Source organism: Sparus aurata, chromosome 20, assembly GCF_900880675.1.
Source record: "Sparus aurata chromosome 20, fSpaAur1.1, whole genome shotgun sequence".
Classification (NCBI taxonomy): Eukaryota; Metazoa; Chordata; class Actinopteri; order Spariformes; family Sparidae; genus Sparus; species Sparus aurata.
The window spans coordinates 16,618,970-16,641,724 of record NC_044206.1 but is presented as its reverse complement, the minus strand read 5'-3'; the positions used below and the strand labels follow the sequence as shown (position 1 = coordinate 16,641,724).

Below are 22,755 nucleotides of genomic sequence, written 5' to 3'. Positions count from 1 at the left end.
TTAACTTTGTAATGGGGTTCTATTTTGGCCGGGTCCCCTTCAACAAAGAGAGTTTAATCTCAAAGGACTTCCTGGTTAAACAATGGTTAAATAAATAAATAAATTAAACTTTCTGGATGGCATTTACAGAAGTTGAGAACATAGCAGACCAAGTTTTCTTCTTGCCAGTGGACCACAGTACTTTCTATCTGTAATCTTCTGTATATGTGTATATATGTATATAACAACACAGTCAGTTAACTTCTCTGCACACCACTCATATGTCCACAATGGTTTGTCATACACACTCTATTCACATTTGTACAATGCATGTCATGTCACGTTCACAATACACAGCACAGTATGTTTTTGACCGGACTTTCATATCAGGAGGTGGTGGATGGGAGTGGACCAGTGACCACAGTGACACCACTGGATACTTTTAAGGCGACTTTGGGACATTGCCAGCTATGGTTGTGGAGACAGAGACTGGATATTTTTCAGGCAATTGGAGACATTGCAAGCCGTGTTTATCAGCACAAATACTAGATATTTTTAAGGTAACTTTGGGACATTGCCAGCCTTGTTTGTTGAGACAGAGACTGGATATTCACAAGACGACTTCAGGACATTGCTGACCATGTTTTGGGGGACAGAAACTAGATATTTTAAAGGTGACTAGAGGGAATTGCCTGTCTTGTTTGTGGAGACAGAGACCCAAAATTCTTAAGGCGACTTTAGGACAATGTCGAGTTGTGATTATGATGATGTAAACTAGATATTTTTAAGGCAACTTTGGAGGATCAGCGGCTGTATTTGTGGAGACAGAAACTGTTTACTATATATGCGACTACAGAACAATGTCAAGTCGTGTTTGTGGAGACAGAAACTACATATTTTTAAGGCAACTTTGGGACATCGCCAGCTGTGTATGTTTAGACAGAGACTGGATATTCATAAGACGACTTCAGGACATCGCCAACTATGTTTTGGGGGACAGAAACTAGATTTTTTTTAGGTGACTAATGGGAATTTCCGAGCCTTGTTTGTGGAGACAGAGACCGGATATTTTTAAGGCGACTTTAGGACAATGTCGAGTCGTGATTATGATGACGGAAACTAGATATTTTTAAGGCGACTTCGGAGGATCGGCAGCCGTATTTGTGGAGACAGAAACTGTTTACTATATATGTGACTAGAGGACAATGTCAAGTCGTGTTTGTGGAGACAGAAACTACATATTTTTAAGGCGACTTTGGGACATCGCATGACAAAAAGTGGGTATTTTTACGGCGACTTCAGGACAATGTTAAGTCGTGTTTGTGGTGACAAAAAACAGATATTTTTAGACTTCTGGAAATCTCCAGCCGAAATTTGTAAATTGAACCTTTAACGTTAGTTGCAACATAAAGAGATGTACATTTTCACCATATCAGTGGTTTGCAGAAGCACATACTGCCAACGTTTATCCTGGAGAGAAGTCATCATGAAACCCCCCCCATCCTCTGTTTTCATGTTTCTGAAGGTAGAAGGACAAATTGCTCTTTGCAGCAGCTACCTAGGCGTTATCATATGTTATGTAAATATATAAGAATAGTCAGTTGGGAAATTCATTACCATGGCAACAGATTCTCTTCACAGTATTGAGTGTTGGCAGTCAGCGAGCGTAGCGTGTGTGCATGTGTCGGTGTGCATGTGTGAGGGCTCGAGAGCAAGTTCGAGGAGAGGACAGACTCATATGCAAATGAACAACAAAAAAAGAGAGAGGTGAAGGCAATGTTTTGCTGCAAGAGATATCCACTATTTTTTAATGGCAGCGTATCAGCTGGCAGTATGATGGAGGCTCCAGATGCAAATGTACACACAGACAACGCCTTACTGTGCATTTAAAGGTTGGAAGGTGAGAAGGGGGGAGACAGGAAGACGAGGTGACACAAGGATAAAGAAAGAGAAACAGGTGTGTGTGATGAGAGAAAGGGCGGCCAATCTTCACACTTTTCTGTCATCAGATTAAATCTTCATTTACCTCATGGCTCGGTGAGGGCCTCCTCTCAGATCTCCCGCCTGTTGGACCGGAGAAATAGCAGGCCACCCTGTGACCCGGGAGTCCCACGAGCCGCCCACAGGTTCGACCTGGACTGTAGTGAACGTGAGAAAGACTCTGGATCTGTGCCAAGTGAACTGAGACCTGCTGTGGGAGGTCTTCAGCTGAAAAATAAAACTCCAACCTTGGAGGTTTAGAAAACAGCCCATCTGTGGCTCAGTTCACTTCCACTTCAACCGTCATCCTGAAAAGATAAGCATGAGAACTGGCGATGTTTAGAAATCCATACTTCATACTGTATTTTCATTGCTTGTATTATCTTTTATTATTTAACTTTAATCATTTTGACTTCACATATTTTAGTGCTGTCTTATTGTCTGAATCCATGTTTGTTATATAATATCCCATTTCAATCACTTGTAAAGCACTTTGAAATGTCTATATATAATAATGTATATAAATAAAGTTTGATTGACTGATTAATTGATTGATTTGCAACACTAAAACAAGGGGCAGTATAAATAGCTTTCATCTAATATTTAATACATAGGAAAAAGAAGAACATCCCATGTTGCAATCAATCACGCAGATAACATTAAAATGCACAGAGCTGCAGGGAAATAATCTACAGGATTATTGTCTCAAAACCAGCAAATATACAATGTAATCCATCAGTGCTCCCATCAATAATGTGGCGAGCGCTACCGTCTGCCACAGTGTATGTTTGCATATCAACACTAGGAGGTGCCAGAATACTTCCATCTCCCCCTCATGACTGCCTTTATTAAAGGATAAGTTCACCCAAAAATGAAAAATACAGTCATTATGTACTCTCCCCCATGCTGACAGAAAGTGGAGTTCATTTTTGTAGTCCATAAAACAACTCTGGAGCTTCACAGCACAATAGCGTTGCAGCATTTTACTCAAATGTTAAACAACAACAAAACAAACCAAAATAATAATTTTAAAAAGTGTCTCCATATAGCTCATCGGCGTGATCCAAGTCACTGGTAGATCCCAAATTAATTCAACTTCTTGGGTGAATCTATCCTTTAAACAGTATTTTAATATAAAGATATAAAGAGGATAAGCAAATCTAATCTTCAGATATCAATCATGAATGAAGTTTCATTCAGGTGATTTAAACCAATCAGGAAATCAATCATTGTGCATTTGATTTGGGAACATTTCAATTATAAAATGAATGAAACAGAGGCATCGTTGGGTTTAACACACAATTTATCATCAGCTAAACATCTACAACACACTAATAAACAATAAAGGCCTCACTCCACTCATAATCTATGTTTTATTATCTGGCTGAAGGAGTGACCTCACTTTGAATATTGTCTTTCCTCGGATGTGCACCAGCTTCCAATAACCAGTAGATGTCACCCACATGTTGCCTGAGAAATCACACACAGCGAGAACCTCCTGTGTGAACTCCACCACACTGATAATGTACAGACACCAGCATTGGTGTTAACACAAGTAATAAGCTATAACTTACATTCAAATTACACATTTTCCCCTTTACCTTAATTGAGTATGACAAGAAAATCTATTTATTCAGACAAGCAGTTCAAAAACATTAAAAAATGTCAGTCGTGGGCACAAATGGGTTAATTCAAATCACTCATATTGACGCCTATAAACCAGACTCCCATTGATGGTTTGCTTTAAAATTCAGTTGTTGTTTTTTGTCAATCATGCATTAATTTGCCACTTTGGTGTGAGAATTAGGCTGAATGTTGGAAGAATTTCATGATTGTTCGTAACAGGAGACATCATGATAAAGAAAACCTTTAGAAGAAAATTACCATAAAATAAAGTCATTCATTTATAACAGTAAACAGATATGAATATTCCACCCGTTGTTAGTCGAATGTCAATTAGTCATGATGTAATGTGACATAGACTCCTCGGATTGGAGCTTAACTTCATTGAAAAACACCCAAGATGAGGATAACTGACCTTTTTGGGGGGACTAAAACACTAAATCTCCTTTACATTTCTGCCCCTCCGGATGATGACACCATGTTAGGGTGTGACCCTGCCCTCACATTGACTCCTCATCAACAGAGGACTGGACCAGAAACACTCTGATCTGCTCATTCAAACATTTTTTTTTGTTTGTTTTTTTTTTTGCTTGTCTTACTAAAAAATTTAGAAAAAGTGTGCCAGTAAACTGAACCCGACCGACATTATGAGGATGATAAGCCGTCCCTTTTCTATTTTCTCATTCTTATTTTTCTCTCTGTGTGTGTCTCTCTTGTCCTGCCCCATCTTCTGGCCCCTTCTCTGCAATCTGTGCCTCTGCCACCTTTGGCACCAGCCCGCCCACTGGCACCTGTGCCAAGCCTGGCAACCCAAACCAAGACGCTCTGCTTGGCTCAGTTCAATTGACTCATTTAGGCAATTGCACCCTGACTCTGATCTTTATGGCGGGTCCCTTATTTATCCCGGGCCCTTTGTGTTTTCCCATCTTATGAATTGAAAACCTGGAATTTTTTGCCTTGTAGCATTTTTCAATGGGGATTTATCTGCTCCTGGTGGGCTTTCCTTTTAAAAAAAAAAATAAAAAATTTAATAAATGATGAGGATTATGTGCAGGATTGTTCATCCAACGAGTACGACCCAATCATATGTGGATGATATCATTGTAAAAACTGATCATTATAGGATTACTTTAATTATTCCTCCTATAAAGAGATTGTTTTCCTAAACCTTCTATATGAGATTAACCCCATTCCTCCCAAAGATGGAGGCTAACAGAAGCCGTTTGAATCCAGTCCGTTTCTTTTCTTTTTTTTTGTGCCATTCACTCCTTATTCCATTTTCTCTTTCAGCTCAGTGACAGATGGCGAGTCCCTCTCCCCCAGGGGGAAGCCAGTCTCTGTGAATGCGGCCGCATGTCAATCACCGGCTCTCATGTGATGGCTCTTGCCAATGACGTGCCAGCCATATGGGCCTGGCATCAGAGCTGGTATGTAACCCACCCAGTCCTGCCTCTGAGGTGCCACACGGCTCCCTCCACGCGTTCGGGCTCGGGATAGCATCAGCATCAGCAGCATCAGCATCAGAGAGAGAGAGATACACAGAGAGAGAGAGAGAGAGGGAGAGAGGGAGACAGAGAGAGAGAGAGAGAGAGAGAGAGAGGTGTGAGAGCAGGAACACAGCGCCTCGCCTGCACAAGCATCCGTGCAGGGCGTGTGGATGTGATGCCCACCCGGAGAGAGATGGTGTAAACAAACCCGCTTTGCCCCGTCACTGAGCTCCACCGCGGAGGTAAGGTGACCGCGTCTCCGATCAATATCACGACTGATCGGGAGATGGATCGATTTATTTTTTTTTTCTTTCCGTCTTTGTGTGAGCGTCTGTTTGTGTGTGCAGAGCGAGGAATCAGAGGCAGGGATAATTGCTTTTAATCGAATCTCGCGCAGCTTTTCTCGCCATCAGATTAATATATCCTCTTTTATCGCCGACATTGATCAACTTGACTTTTTTTGCTTTCATACATCTAAAAAACAAAATGCAAAAAAAATAAATTCTTGCGCTTTCTTTATCCATAGTCTCCTTTGTGTAACCTCAGAAAAAAACGAGCACTGGACTGTGTATTTTATCATATTCTTATTTGTGCGTGTGTTTGTGCGTGTGTGCGTGCGTGTGCGCGCACGACGACGCGCGTCAGAGCACCGTGGGGGTAGAATTCTCCATAGAGATACACGGGCTAATTGACAAGGTATTGGTTGGCATTAATTACATTGTGCTTACAAGATTAGGAAAAAAAAAAAAAAAAGGAAAAAGAAAAACGTCCTTCATGGACTCAGTGCGCACAGCTGAGCTCAGATCAGTGGGAGAGAAAAACTCAGAAGATTTTGGGGGATGTTACAGATTTTACACCGGGTATAAATCCAGCTTTAAAACAGCATTTTTAAATTTGGATTATTAGTCGATTTGTTATCAGGGATTTAAATCTGAAAACGCTCCCGACGAGTAAGTTTTATTTTAAAACAAATGATGATGTTACATTAAATCGTGGCCTAGTGATAGTTCCAAGGCGGCTTCTGTTCAGCTCAAACCTTTAAACCAAATTGAAATTTCAAATAAAAAAAAAAAGATCATTCGGCTCGTCGATCGCGTCATCTTTTTATCTTCATTAAATCTTCTAACGTGTTACTGTCTGTTTCCATCATCAGCCATCATGCCTGCATTCATGGACAATAAAGTTTTTCGCATCTTGAATCAGTTCTTTCCTGACGCAAAAACTGTTGAGTAAAGACGGATTAAAGTTCATTAAAGAACATGTCGGATTAGGTTTTTTGGTTTTTGTTTATTTTCCCTGTGGCCTACCTGGTGTCCGAAGTCTGGTCCTGGGCACGTATTACAAAATCTGTATTCCCTTTTCTCAGATATCTGCGACACAATCATGCAGAATTATGTGCATTTTTTTTCTAATTTCTTCTCCTCTGAAGCGAGACTGAAAACCTGTTAATTGAGAGATTGTTTATAATATAATAAAAAGAAGAAGATCAGCTCTGGATGCTGTGGACCAGTGTGCGGCCTCGCTGTGCTGGAATTCCTCCACGGTGGTAATTTATAGGACGGAGGAGGGACCCGCACCCTTAATGCGTCCCTGGGGGGCCCTTCTGAAGCCGGGCCGGACTGCTGAGGGCAGAGGCCCAGACTGCTGCTTTTTAAGCGATTAATATCATCTGATATTTATTATCATTTTTAAACGGTTGGAGTCTTTCTCACATCCAGAATTCAAACGTGGAGATGTCTTACGTGTTTAAAGGCCCGATTATTTCAGTTCACGTCGGAGTCACGTCAGACTAAATATGAAAAGTGTAGTTTCATGTTTCTTTTTTTCCTAAATCAATATTTCCTGTAAACACATTTCAGACAGTGTGCCTGGAGGTTTATTAAATCAGGCTCAAGGCGAGAGAAACGTGACCTATGCAAATGAGCACGTGTCTACAAGCAGGGCTGCCTAAATGTGTAAGGACGTGACAGACGGTCTGAACTGAGTGATAAGTGCCACACGCGGCTCCAAATGAAGCAGGGTAATAATGGTGGCGTGTGTCCCCCGGGGACGGCCTCGCAGGGACGCACCTCAGCAGAAGCAGCAGGTTGCCAAACAGTCCGGTTAAAGCTTCGGCTGTGTCTCTTTTTTTCAGGTTGCCTGCCACGATGTTGAGCCGTCTGTTCAGCGAGGTGCTGCCGGACGTCCAGAGGCTCGCGGCCGACTGGGTGGAGGACAACGAGAACGACGACTGCAAGGGCAAGGACGACGAGCACGAGCCCTGCCACCTCGGGGACGACGACCTGGACGAGCCGCTGGAAGGCAGCAGCCGGGCCGAGTCCGAGATGGCCGGCGACGACGACGAGGATGACGACGCCGAGGAAGAGGAGTGCGAGGATGAGAACAGCGGGGACAAGCCCAAGAAGCGCGGCCCAAAGAAGCGCAAGATGACGGCGGCGCGCGTGGAGCGCTCCAAGGTGCGTCGGATGAAGGCGAACGCGCGGGAGCGCACGCGCATGCACGACTTGAATTCCGCGCTGGACAATCTGCGCAAAGTGGTGCCGTGCTACTCCAAAACCCAAAAGCTCTCCAAGATAGAGACTCTGAGGCTGGCCAAGAATTACATCTTGGCCCTTGGGGAGATTTTACGCAACGGGAAACGTCCAGATGTGGTGACCTACGTGCAGATGTTGTGCAAAGGCCTGTCCCAGCCCACCACCAACCTGGTGGCAGGCTGTCTGCAGCTGAACACCAGGAACTTCCTGACTGAACAGTGCACAGATGGAGCCCGCTTCCACATGCCCAGCTCCCCCTTCTCCGTCCACCCCTACTCCTACCGGTGTTCCCGCCTCTCCAGCCCGCACTACCAGCCCGGAACCGGTGCGATTAACTTGCGGAGCCATTCCTACGGTTCAGGGTACGAGGGGGGTGTGTACCCGCCGGGCGGGACGTCCCCTGACTATAACAGCCCGGACTACGAGGGCCAACACAGCCCGCCCGTGTGCCTGAACGGCGGCGCTGGCGGCGGTGGCGGCCTGTCCGGGAGACAGCAGGAGCCCTCTGAGACTGACAGGAACTATCACTACTCTATGCATTATTCCGGACTGGCCACGTCTCGACCCAGCCACAGCCTCCCCTTTGGGCCCTCGGGAGCGCGCAGCGGAGGTGCGCACTCGGAAAACATTCCACCTTTCCACGACGTGCACTTGCACCACGACAGGGCGCCTCCGTACGAGGACCTCAATGCTTTTTTTCACAACTGAGCGCCCTTTCATTAAGACGTGTTGATCTTCTAATGACAATCCTATAACGTGTAATATTTTGTTTGGGAACCAAGAGCTTCTGAGAGGATGAGAGACGGAAGTGGCAGAAAAGAGCCCCCTGATTACCTTCTGTATTCTACTGATGTCATCCCTATACTGTTGTACTTCCTATCAAAGTGTGTCCAGTATTATCCTGTATGCAGAATGAGTGCAACTGACCTAAAAGATGTATAGGCCTAAACATGTTATGACACGAACCGCAGAAATAAAAAAAACAACAATGTTTTATAATTGTCTGATATGATTGAACAAATGTTCTGGACATCTGGGGGACGTGTAGGCCTCATTTAAATAATCGGAGATCAGAAGTGTGAGATCAGGTCAAAAAGAGCCCTCACACACACACACACACACACACACACACACACACACACTCACAAAAACATGATCAGGAGGCAATTATGGAATCGGAAAATAAAATCAGATAGAAAATAAATACAGTGGGTTTTTTTTTTTTGGAATGTTAAATACAGTCTATCTATTTTTTTCTGTGTAAAGGAAACATTAAAATTGCTTTTCACTGAGGTTTAGCTCTGGAGACTGTGCAGCCTCCATCCTTTATAGACGAGATGAATTCATTTTGCTTAACTTCTGATGAATTCCAGCAGAAATCATCTGAAAAATCACCCTGTCTGATGTGCATGAATGTGAAATCCTCAATTTAATTCCACAAATTAAGAATGGAAAAAGGCTTGGCTCGAGTGTGGGAAACAAAATGGATGATGGCCGGCAATTAAAACACAACACAATACATTCCCCTTCATTTATTTCCAGTAGATACAAGTGCCTCGGCCCGTCGCATCTAAAATATCTTAATAACACAGCAAAATAAAACCAAAAAAAACCCCACCGAAATGTGAAATGGCGTATAGGCCCGCTTTATAAGCCAATTGGATGAACAGCAGCTTATAATCGATATCAAATTTGACAAAACGTCTGCGCTTAAATTATCAAACAAACACTGCACAGCTAGTCAAACAAACAAGTAAAAGAAATGAACAAAACTCGCAAGAAATCTGTGACATTTCTGTAAAAACAGGAAAGACGATATTTATTAATTCATTCATTTATTTATTTATTTATTTTTACCCAAATCTCACATTCTCACAAAAACATTAATGCAGCTCTGGACTTCCGGTCACAACATCTGTGTTGCGTCGATGTGCAAAAAAGGAATCAGGAGAAAAGAGTTTTCTGTCCACGTCACCTTTGATGAAATGACAGAGTTAATGAGATGTTGCGTATCGTTCAGCTGGGCTGTATGTAAGAAAAGATGAGAATGAAAACAGCTGCATTATGAAAAAAAATCCCACAAATTAAATTGATGTGAAGAAATCCGAATATCCTGACCTGTTCATGTCGGAGCTGCCACTCAGCGACTGAGACATACAATTTTATGTCTTTCAGGAAACATTTCTGGGCGTTTTGTAGCATCGACACACTCACTGATGACTAATGTAACACAAACTCAACAAAACACCGAATGATCTTAAATCAGAACGAGCTCTTGGAAACCAGAGACCGAGCGCACAGATCAGAGTCAAACTGGACACTTAACCTTTTGTTCTGCCTTCTTTGACTCTCGCCCAAAATTGCTTCTGAGGAGCATGTGTGTGTGTGTGTGTGAGAAGGGGTGAATGTGACACGTGTTGTGAAGCGCTTTGAGCATACAGTAGACGGGGAAAAGAGCTACAGAAGTCCATTTACCATCCAGATACATTTAACAATATAGGTGGTTGGTTGAGGATGGAGCAAAAAGGCTTTGGCCACTCAAAGCAATGCGGAGAAAAAAAAGAAAAGAAAAATGCATTTTTTAGACGGAGGTGCTCAGTTTTGTTCTCCAGCACAGTGAAAGTGGATCTGGGCCTGTTCGCAGCAGCACCTTTCACACCTCACAGGTGAGTGTAAATAAAACAATCGCAACGTGCGCACATTAATTCAGTAAAATATCAGCGTGAGCCCAAAACGAGTACATGAATAATCGCCTTAAACTAATATTTTTATTTATCAAAATATCAAACGCAAGAGATACACAGAACAACACCCTTATTTAAGTCAGGGCTCCGTTGACCATTTCTGTTACTGTAGGCTCCATCACACCATCGCTGATTTCTCAAATCAATAGTGGGAGCAGGCTCCATCTTTGGACCGCTGCCCTGGGTCCCATATGTTGTTGCGGACGTCCAGGGGAAATCAGCACCGGGCACGGCAGGGTGGAAACGGTCCCATCCAGCACCGAATGACCCCCGGCAAAACAAAAAAAAGGGGGAAAAAGGGGAGATTTTCGAGTAAAATTCTACGTAAAGCCGCAGAAATACACGCCGGTTACAGAGATAACAATTTTCTTTTTTCTTTTTAAAATATTTTAATTTGATCTCATTGCGGTCTCATCAGCGGAGGAGCCGGTGCAGGTGCAGAATCAGGTGAATCAATGGCCCGTTGGTTCGAAATGAAGAAACCCAGAGATGGCACAATGGACACACACACACACACATGGGCAAACAAATATAGTCACACACACACACACACACACACACACACCTCTCACCACACATTATATTACGCAGCCCAAATGGTTACTACTACCACAATAAATAGATAAATGGATAAACACATTTGAAAGGCGGCTGCAATAATTGGACAGGCTGCAAATTTGGGGATCATCAAGGGCAAAAAGGAAGGAGAGAAAAAAAATCTGCTTTTTATAATTTGATGAGGAAATACCGTTTTTGACATCTTATATTATTTTTTTTTCCCACAAATAGAAAGGGTTGATTTTTCTGTAACATGAACAGTTAGTTTATAAAATATTCATAACTTTTGATTAAAAAAATCAGATTTTTGTTGTGTTTTGCTTTGAAAGGGTCACTTCATAGGTGATTAAAAGTGCGAGTGCTACAAAATAAATAAGTTTATTTTTTCTCACAGAATTTATTTGAATATACTGCAGTCGAAATAAAGGAACAATGATAATTTAAAAGACACTGAGAATCAGAGGAGGTTACAGGTTTACTAGAATGTTCTACAAAGTAACTGACTTTAATCATTTTTGTCATCCGAGCCACAGGTATTATGAATTATGTATACACTTTAGTCACATTTTAGCCTAGAAATGACTTGTTGTTGACATTTTTTTTTCTCAGATGGACAGATTTTTCTTTAAAAAGGGAAAAACATCATCCAAAAAAAAAGCAAAGACACTTGTACGAGTGCGTGAAAGGTCGCTGAGCCATTTAAATATTTAAACGTCTTCCTGGTTTTTTTTTTTTTTTGAGGACAGAATTAGGTCACCATACGAAATCCTCGCAAACTGTCTCTCTGAGATATTTCCAGCATCCCTCTGTGTCCCGATTAGTCCACTTAAGTTCCCGCGTGAAGGGCAGCCGGCCTCGGGAAAGCTCCAAGGTGAGAGGCACGTTTCGGATTTTTTTTTTATTTCTAACCTCTCAGTTACACCATGGAGCTTTTTTTATTATTATTTATTTATTTAGTGAGGAGGGGCGGCGGCTGGCAGAGGATTTGATAGCGGAGCGCGCCCGGTGCCAAGTCGCTAAATGTCTGAGCACCAGTAAAGCCAGAGACCAGTACAGCCCACCACCATCACCAGCCCCGGTGCCAGCTGCGCCACGTGGCAGCCAGGCGGCCCCTGCCAAAGTGGCCCTTGTGGGAGGGACCCAGTATTTCTTTCCTAATTCACTCAGCATCTGTTCATTATTCTCCGAAGTTAAAGGAGGCTGAGTGTCCACACGCGGACAAAAAGAGACCTTTCTTTTTTCCTTTTTCCCCCCCTCTTTTCTGTTGTTAACCCCGGTCACGCACTTTTGCGTGAGGCTGCACAGAGAGAGAGTCACGCGTGGAAGATTGGAAAGATTCGGCCATTTTTTTTGCGCACCTCGATTTTAAAAAACAGTGCGACACTTTGAACCCGTTTAAACTCACCGGTGTGCAGCCTCGTTTACAGAGACGACGTTTTATCCATAAGCGGCGGGATTAAATCAATTAAAGCGCTTATAATTTGTTTATTATCGCTATTGTTATACGAATGAAACGACGCGAAGACGCACGTTAAAGTCAATTAACCCTTATTAAACCTGGCTGGATGTCCGGATTAAACGAATTATCTCACCAATCTCTTAACACAATGTATTTCCGCTCATATTTTCTGATCCTTCGCGCGGATATCATCATAATGTAATGGTCAGCCTGAATATCTAACGGCAATTGGGCTTAAGTGACGCAACTAAAGCCCATAAAATCAATTAATTGGGCTCCTATTCAAGCGTAATTGTCCGAATGAGTGTTTAGAAAATACCACGCAATTACTGTAATTAAATAATCCAGCACACACGCACGCACACACACACGCACAGAGGGAGAAAATGGTCAACTGATCCGCAGAAACGTGACAGAAAGTAGGCCCACGCAGGCCTACTGTGCGCACAGCAAATCTCCATCTGGAGAGTTTTTAAGTCCCATTTGTCAGATTAGGTACACATTTGTCAGATTAATTATTTTTGGGGAGATTAATCCCAAAAATAATTAACTAAATTTGAATATATTCAAGTGTCAAAATCAAACTCGGGAGTGTTGTTGAGCAGCGAGAGAGACAGGAAGCTGGAGATAAACCAACCTCAGAACAGGAATTTAAATATTAAAAAGACAAGCGGCAAGGTCCTTGCAGTGTGTGTGTGTGTGTGTGTGTGTGTGTGTGTGTCTGGTGTGTGTGTGTGAATGATGTATGTGCAACATGTTTTATTTGTCACCCCCCTGGTTTTTACACACACACACCAGTTGAAGAGAGGGCACAGGAACAAAAAATGCCACTTACGCGGGCTAAATTTGGGAGTCACCTCCACCGCTACGGGCATTGGGGTGTCACTGCATCACACTCACCCGCCCTGCACCCTCCTTCCACCACCACCACCACCATCATGATGCCAGCCTGAGTGCCACGCCCCAGCTCTGCGAGGAGAAATGAAGCTGGCATAGGGTGAAATTCCACCGCATCTGTGCAACAATGGCAGTAGTATTGTAGTTTATGAGTGTGTGTGTGTGTGTGTGTGTGTGTGATCGTACACTCCCTGAATGCCCATCCCCGCCTTTTGTGTGTTAAAACGTGCAAGAAGTGTGAGAGCATCATCAGACCTCGCTGTGTTTTTTAAAAAAAATTCGGGCATAAGACCTCGTGACACCAAAAAAACCACGAGTACGAAAAAGCACACAGAGAAAAAGCTCCTGAGTGAGGGTTTGTCATGTTTGATGTGTGTGTTTGCCCCACAGAGTGTGTGTGTGTGTGTGTGTGCAGTGTACAGTCTGTGTTGTGCATGGTAGGGTATAGAGGTTGTTGTCACTCTGCACAGATGGTGGGAGTGTTTTTTATTTATTTTTTTTTTTAGGAGGGGGGGGTGAGGAAATGAGGAGAGGAGGAGGGGGAGGGGGAGGAGGAGGGGAGGGGGGAGGGGGGTGAGGCAGAGGAAAAGGGAAAGGAGGGTTGCGTCTCTGATGCTGCCATGCCACGGTCACGCGGGCAGCAGTAATTGGCCTCCATATTGAGGGGTTTTGCGGTGCTGCGGGGTGGGCAAACTCCCAGCTGGACCTGTCAGATGGTATTCAATCCAGCTCATTGCCCTCGCTCCTCTGCTCCTTTCTCCTCTCTTTTTCCTCTCTTTTTCCTCTCCTTCTCTGGCATGTTTGCTTCTTTTTGTTCACCCCCCCCCCCCCCCACCCATCCCTCCACCCTTTTCCTCCCCTTTCCCATCTTCTCCGCTCCATCCCACACACAAACTTACACTATAACTCCCTTCTTTTTTCCCCTCCTCTTTCTTTTATCTTTAATCGCACACCCATCACTTATTTCTCTTCCATCCCGGCGTATCACTTTTTTTCCTCACCTTTTTTCACTTCTCTTCTCTCCCAGTTTTTTTTTTTTTTTCTCTCACCAGTGGCACATGGTCACTTGTATCTAACACGTTCAACTTCTTAAAGTACATCACACCCTCGCCTAGCTCCCTCCGTCGCCGGTCAACCCACATACACACACACTCACACACACACACACACATACACACACACACGTACGCACGCTTGCTCGCACGTATGCACACTCTTTTTTCACATATAAAACACACCCCGTGCAATCGGTTCTCCCGAGAAGCACAGAGCTGTTCCCACCCATGAAATTGCTTCTCTTTCTCTCTCTCTCTCTCTCTCTCTCTCTCTTTCTCACTGTCTGTCTGTCATCTCAGTATAAGTTTCTGACTGATCATTAACCGAGACACTTGTCCGAAAGGGTTGCCTTCTTTCCTCAAGCATGATGCAGTGGCAGATTCCTTGCCAGATGCTGATGCAGGTCAAGTTAGAGGTCAGTAAAAAAAACAGCTGGATAGCTCCTTCTAAATCAGCCCAGTCACCAGGAAAAAAAAAAAACGTTGGTATTTTATGCCTCTGCAAAACCACGGGTATGTTTAATTTGTACATTTCGTACACGCCATGTAAATATTTCCAGAATGTGAGTCGCCGCACGTGCAGATTACACGCTTACAAACTGGATTTGGTGTCAGGAGGAGGGATCACGGCTCATGTAGCTGCTAGACGTGATGGTCGCCAAGCCACAGACCACCGTTCAAGACAGCGTTTCCATGTTTGAAAAAGCGTGTAACTACTGGATGTTTTCGATGAGGGGTCAGGACATTTTCCAGACGTGTTTGTGGCCACAAAACCCACTATTTTTGTATGTCAAGCTGTGTTTGTGGCGACAGAACCAGGTTAATCAAGACGTGATATTTTCGTAAACTCTAACCACGAGGTTTCTGGGGCCTAAACCTAACCAGACCATAAACACAGTACTGTCACAGCATGAAAATTAAAACTAAACATAAAGGAACATAAAGTTGTTACACATTAGGCCTAAAGTTTCAACATAATTTCACCCACAGATAAAGACAAGATCATTTTAACCACATGGGAAAATCAATAATCTATTACAAATCACATGTCAAGAACTTGGTAATATCACAGAAACAAACAAAGCTTTCTTTTACAATAAGTTTCAGCTTGCTTATATTGTATTTAGTAACTAGGAGGCTGTTAAAAGAAAGGTTATGGAACATGTATTTTGGTGTTTGGGTTGTCCAAATGTATTACATTTAGGTCTTCAGCATTTTCTAACTGATTTTAACTGAGAGGACATTAGGTGAGAGAAAGTCAGATCCGATTACAGAACACCACTTGGATATATCCACATAGTGAGGTTTTTTGTCTCCGTGAGGCTGCCGTCTGATGAAACAGTCAGCAATATTTGTTCAGTTTACTAGCAGATCTTTCGGACTCGCTGCCAAGCTGCAAGCGCGATGCTATCAGGACAGACGGATGATGGCGCGGACAGGTTCATTTTCAAAGAGCCTTAGGTGAAGCACGGAGGTGATTAAAGAGGCGATCTGGCGGCGGTGGGTTCAAATCTCCTTCCAGCTGAGAAAATCTGGGAAGCTGAATGAGGAAAATGTTCTCTGAATCAATCAGAGAGCATCATAGTGCCCTGATTTTAACCTGAGCTGCTCCTGCCTCTCCCACATAGGTGTAAACTGTATGATTATATATGTAGTAGTTTATCTGAAGCTGCGTGAATCATCAAAACCAAAACTATATAGTATTTGAAAGGAAATATCCACAATATTTGCAATGTGACATGCAAATGACTGCTTAACATACACTTCAAGTAACGAAAAATACCTTAATTCATTCATACAATATAAGACCTTTCTTAAAATGGTGTTGTTTAACAGTCTCTTAACAGTGGATGTGGTAGAATCACACATTTGATGATGATGATGATGAGGAGGAGGAGGAATATATATGCTTCACGATATGCTTCTTGCACTGTAAAACACGGTCAGTTAATTTGACTGAAGAGAATCGTTGCAACAGACAACATCGAAAACTTTAGGCCACATTAATTTAATTCTGTACGTTAGAGAAACATTCCCGATTAAGTACTTCCAACTAGCTATTTTGTTTTCATAGTGAAGATAAAAATCAAGTTAAGCTAACTAGAATATTCTTAGCATCTTTAATTTGAAAAATTATTTCTCTGTTACTTACATTTTTTCAAGTCGAATGAAGCTGTACCATCTAAAAACCTTGCTTAAAGGTGCGTTATGTAAGAATTAGCCACCTGTCGAATTCAAACTCAAAACAAACAGGAAGCAGCACTTCACAAGTGTAAGTGCTTTTAGCTATACTTAGCTCGGTTAGCCCACATTTAGCGGTCTGGACTGGCAGCTCAGCGTGTTAGTGCTAGCTGTTGGTCCAGTAGAGGGCTGACTGGTTAGCATGCTAATCTCAGGTGATATCTCTGCTACACAACACACAGACGTCATGACATCAAAATTTCGGTTATTTCCTCGGGTTCCGTTGATCATTTCTAAATGTTTTCAACTGAAATTCTTACACACTGCACCTTTAATTTCAACTCAAAATACGACGTAGGTATGCAAAATGGACGTTCACTTCAAATAACTTTAAAAAGATCATTCATACAATGAAAGGTTCACCTTTAAATGGTGTCGTTTAACAGGTGCTTAGCAGCGGATGTGGTAGAATCACACATTCGTCTGCTGATAATGATGGTGAGGAGGAATGTATAAATGCTTCACTGTCACTGTTAGCAGTCAAGGTGTTTAAATACAGCTATTTACAAATCAAGACAGGAAAATAAAGTGTAAAATGCCTCGTATTCACATGTATTTTATCTTAATAAGTCTGGCTGCCTCTCTATATTTACTTTCTTTAATCATGTCTGTTACGTCAATGCTAATATTCACTCCACACTAACTCTTATAAAAGTGTTTCTTCCTTTATGCAAGCTTTCTGTGTTGAATCTTTACGTTAAACGAGCAGCATATGGAGTAAAATGTGATATACCATAGTTTCCACTAAGCTCAATTTCACTTGTATTCCCTAGTGTATGGTAGGAGGTTCAAATATATGGTAATGTTGAAGTGCAACTATGTGAAAGCTTTAAACCTGTACTGTAAGTATAAGACTGGTATGTGCCAGGTGTGCATATTTCATTTAAAGTTCAGTGAAACAGACCCACGCTGGCCACTGTCCATATGTTTCCATTATGTCCCACTCACACACAACAGACAGCCCCCCAGATGTACACATCGCACAGCAAATAGGACATAACAGCACGAGGAAGAAATGAAGAATAGAAGGGGGATAAAGTCAGAAGTGGCTTCTAGTGAAGGCAGAGCAGACTAATAAGAGCACCACTGACACAAATGTGAAGATAAAATGCAACTGACACCTCCACCTTGACCACACAGGTGGATGCAGCGCCTATTCTTTACAGGAATCAAAGCTGTGCGTTAACGTTTTGCTGCTATATTTGAGTCTCTTTCCAGCACCAAATCCCTCTTTTTATAAATAAAAATTTGCCGTACGAAGACTAATTAAAAAAAAAAAGAAGAAAAAAATCGCTGGCTGTTATTCTGCAGCTATGAAATGCGTCTTGTCCTTCCTGTCGAGTCCGTGCCGTCATCACCGGCGTCTCTTTCTGCTGGTGTCTGCTGCTTCGAAGGAATCAGCAATGTGGGGTTGTAATGGACTAATGAACAGCTGTCACTGAATTTAAACACTCTCTCACACATACAGAGACTACCACAGTGTCCCTCACACATGCAGATGCTCACAACACACACACACGCATCTCTTTAGTCGCTGGCCTTGACTTCGCAGCACACCCACAGATTTTGACTTTGTGCGGGTCTGACCTCTAAGTGTGCATTTGACCATGTGTGTATTTTGTGCGCATGTAATACGTGTTTGTCCAGTCATTAGCCTTTGATCAAAAGTGGGTCAAAGAATGGTTCATATATTTTTTTTTAAATAGTACAAAATGAATAAATCTGTTTTTAGAACGGTTCCTGTACACAATTATATGGTGGCCCTGAGGGTCGAAAAACACACACACATTTTAAGAAGAAAAAAAGACATTTCAGAAAATACTAGACACAACAACATTTCCATCATGTTGTTGTGTACATTTACATGCTTTTGTGGCACATTTAAAGTAATATGCATTATTATGCTATATTTTCATTGGCTGTCCATTATTTTTCTTTAGCATCAATTTCAGTATTTTGAGGTTATTTTAGGAACAAAGTTGTGTTTTAGCGTAATTAGACGATTTTCTATAAGGTTGGTCTAGTCGTTACCATTGTTTTTTTCCCTCAACTTTCCTCACCTCTAAAAACAAGTGGAAAATTCAATGCAAAACTCTTTTAACTCAAAATCAATTACAGTCTAAAAGGAGAAATAAAAACATCACATCATGAGTCGTAAAAAAGCCACTTCTAAATTATAAACAAGAAATGGTTAAAAAATCTAATTTTTGAGAATATTTTGCTTAATGCCCATTACCAAGAGGTTTGTGATCTTACATGTATCAAAGTAAAATTATCCACAGAGAATGGTAAGACTAATTTTGTAATTTCATCTTGAAAAACCACTTACATGCTGATATATCATACGTTACCATGTAGACAAATTTACAGAATGTGTCATATCATGCTCACATTACACGTTTATCCCCTGACTTGCACATCAGGAGGAGGACTGGGGGGTTGGTGGTGCAGTTACAGGTAACACAGTCTCGAACTTTGGTCACTGGCTTGGCAGCATTGAATTGAACTGCACAAGGCTGCCAAGCCACTGACCACAGTTCGAGACTGTGTTTCAACATTTGTAGGTATTACTGCTAGTATTGCCCAATGACCATTTTCATTTTAAGCTTTTAGAATACCTGCTTTGATATTAAATGTTTCTGCAGCTATGAAATGCAAGGAGAAATTAAAATGTTCTTTTTAACGTTGTTTTGATAACATAATCCTGTTTACAGATGAGGGGCATTCTGAAAAAACTGCTGTTATTAATCAAGTTTATCTTGATCACGAGGAGCTCAAGATGTACTTTATTATGTAAAATAGCGACCGGCTAACAACTGGCAATCATGTTCTGGTAATTAGCTGGTATTGTCATTAACATAATCCCAACTCTCTCGTGCTGTTTATCAGAAGTCAAATGTATATGTCACCGCATCTGTCATTGCCGCGACCGTTTCCCGGGGGTCAGCGCTCACTTTCTCCGCCCTTTCGTCTTCTCTCACATCTCCCTCTCGCTCCCTCTTTTTTGTACTGCTGATCCGTCTCCCTCGACCCCTCCTCAGAGGCTGAGAAGAAGTAAACAAAATGGAGTGTGTCTCCCGGTGGCAGCCTTGAGAAGAGGTATTGACATAGCGGCCCACGCCTGCCTTCTCAGATTAGAAGAGATTATCAGGAGAGGAGTGAAGAGAGGAGCTCTCACTTCCTGTCGCCACAGGGGGGGAAGGAGAGGACGGCAGGGGGGGTCATCCACTGAATTAAAGAGAGACTTGAGGGTCGCACAGAGACACGTTGGTATTGAACACATGCTCATGCATATGCACACATGGTTGCCTCGATGTATATGAAAACATAAAGACGGGCAGAGGAATGCACTTCACTTGAGAGTTATGTGTCAAGTCCTCTTGATCCGGTAAAAACATGTTGATGTTGAGTCAGTGGTGATGTCGGGTAAATAAGTTTTGAATGTCTAGTGTAAGTATATGTGATTCAACTATAGGAAAGAACCTCAAAAAAGGCAACAAAACAAAGAATAAACTCATTGCACTCTCGCTGAGCACCAGGGACAAACTCACACACTTGTTAAAATCTTATTTTGAAAAATAATCATCTTGCTCATGTGACTGCTTTTTAAGAAATGGTGAATATTGATGTCTTCAGAGGACATGACAAGTGATATTCTACTTTCTTCCTGTTGTCAAAAAGAACCAACTAATAGACCAAAGCTAACAATGCGTTTAAATCTGTCCTTCGATATTTAAAAAAGATAGATCACAAATATTGACTTGGGAAAAAAAAAGCAACATAAACTGGAGTAAACTGTGTATTTCTAGAGGACTATTTTCAGCTGCGGATTAACACAGATTTGCTGCTCTTAGTGTTTTACGGCAAAAGAGTACCGACAAAGGAGGAAGTCAGGTGACGGCATTACATCGAGACAAAGTGTGTGTACGAGGATGTCGGGGTGGATGGAGGCTTCCACAAAATATCGGACTTTAGCACAGGAAACGACTGGTTGTGTCCCTGTTAGCCTTGTAAGAAGGCCAATGATGGTCCCCAAACTACAGCCTGACTGTTACAGGACCTTTGATTGCTTCAGTTAAAAATCTCAGAAAAGGTGCCGGTGTCGTCACAATAATCTTATATTAGATCAGGCTACAGTAATCAACCATCAAGAATTGCCATGGTAATCAAAAGCAGGTCGTCCGCACACTGCATGTTGCTGGTGAGTGTTGTGTTTTTATTAGCTGTCAGCCCTCTGTTAGCGCAGCGTTAGCTCACGTCAATCAAAACCAAACATGCAGCTGTTTCTGCTCCCAAGTGCACTTCTAGTACCGGGGCCCGGATATCATGTATTGTTTTCTGTTTCTTCACAGTTTTTTGGGGCCATTTGGTTAAGTTAAGGGGACAAAAAAAGCAAAAAATACAAGTTAAAAAACAAATGGTTTGCATTCAAATATACCCTTACATAACATGAAACCCAAGTTGCAAAGTCACAACATTACAAAAACATTATTGGTCAGTTGCAGTTACAATGTTTCCCTTAACCTAACCGAGCCACTGTTGCAATTAACTGACAGGAACCATAACATTGTGACTTCATAAAGCAGATTTTTTTACAGTGATTAGCAACAGCTTTTGTTTTTCCTTGAGGCCACAGACAAATAATGTACCCTGTCATTCGATTTGGACGACTTGATGTTAGGGCAGCAGGGTGGTGTGACCGACTCAGGTTCTTTTCAATGCAGAGACATGTCATTCAGCGTCACTGGTGTCTTTGTCATAGTTTCAGGGTAACAATGAAGCTCCACGCACAACATCTACCTCTGGATCGTCGGTCTTTTCATGAGATTTGAACAAAAAATATAAAATATCACGAGACTTTATCCCTTTATTCATCCCGTGATGAAGACAGAGGAGCGCAGCGGCGGGCCACATTTCGGTGACACGGCTTGAAAAATGAAAACCAGTCAGCGAATGGGCAGCCGTCGCAGTCAGACATCAGAGCGAATGAGGAAGTGCATCAGTATCCAGCAGGATGAATAAATCAACACTTTCCCCTGAATTAATCTCTCTCAAGTTGAAATTTTATTACGGATGAGCTTGGACATCACCATGGTAACAGGAATTCCACCGCCATTCCCAAGTGGATTCACGGCGACCGGCGTGCACGGACTGACAGCATGACATGCTGTACACCTGCGTAGACGTACAAAAGGTACACAAACTCATGTACACACACACACACACACACACACACACACACACACACACACACACATATATATTTCTAACCAGACTGGACATTTTAGCAATTTTTCAGGCTAAAAAGGTAAAATGTCAGACTCTTGCCTCCTCAGTTCTACATAAATAACAGTTTCAGCGACTGACAGCTCAAGTTGTGCACCGTTGTTCCTCTTCAGGTACACACACACACGCACTTCCAGACACACAAAGAAACAGTCCACTTTGAGTCTGCTGCTTTCTTGGTCTTTCCAGTTGGCGGCGGCCAGACGCGGCAGAGTTGGCACAGCCAGAGTCGAAGTGCCAGGGGGAATGGAGCGCCACATGGCACGTTCATGGCAGGGCCAGCTGGGGGGGAGGGAGACAGTGAGGGTTTGTGTGTGTGTGTGCGCGAGTGTGTGTGTGTGTGTGAGTGTGAGTGTGTGTGTTGGATAGGGGTGGTGGTGGAGGGGTGCTTTTGCATCTTAAATTCCACAACATCTGTTCGATAGGCAGCACCATATACACCACTGACGCTGGTGTGTTTACAGGCAGCCACTGTAATTGGGGGTTGGTGTGTGCGTGTATGTGCATGTGTGTGAGCATGTGTGCCGTCTGTGCATGCATAGGTGTTGTAGGAGAGGGGGGGGTGGTTCATCACAACAACTGGGTTACGAGTAATTTCAGCATCGTCTTCACACAGTCCTCGATGAGCTAGCTGTGTACTGGCGCGTGGGGAGTCATCACTCTCTTCTCAAATGCTGGACAGACAGACAGACACTGAGTGGGCACGAAGCACCGGGGCAAAGGCTTCTCACCTCACTCGACGAGAAACTCGAGTCTGAATATGGCTCTTGCTTCACACATGCGAGCACACGCATGGAGGCACGACGGCGCAAACACGCAATCGCACAAACACACACACACACACACACTCGTACAGCTATAGTCCCCCTCCTCGTCATCCCTGCTGGCACTTTGGGGAAAAGTACCCCCTCC

At 42.8% G+C, this 22,755-nt stretch overlaps 1 protein-coding gene across 1 annotated transcript; it reads left to right on the top strand.

Annotated features, from left to right (window-relative positions):
* The first annotated feature begins 4,996 nt into the window (after nt 1–4,996).
* Nucleotides 4,997–8,602, top strand: LOC115571015 (neurogenic differentiation factor 2-like). The gene is made up of 2 exons (XM_030399992.1): nt 4,997–5,311; nt 7,204–8,602. Exon 2 carries the CDS (start codon nt 7,217–7,219, stop codon nt 8,309–8,311), a length of 1,095 nt encoding a protein of 364 aa, XP_030255852.1. The 5' UTR covers nt 4,997–5,311; nt 7,204–7,216; the 3' UTR covers nt 8,312–8,602.
* Nucleotides 8,603–22,755: the final 14,153 nt, after the last annotated feature.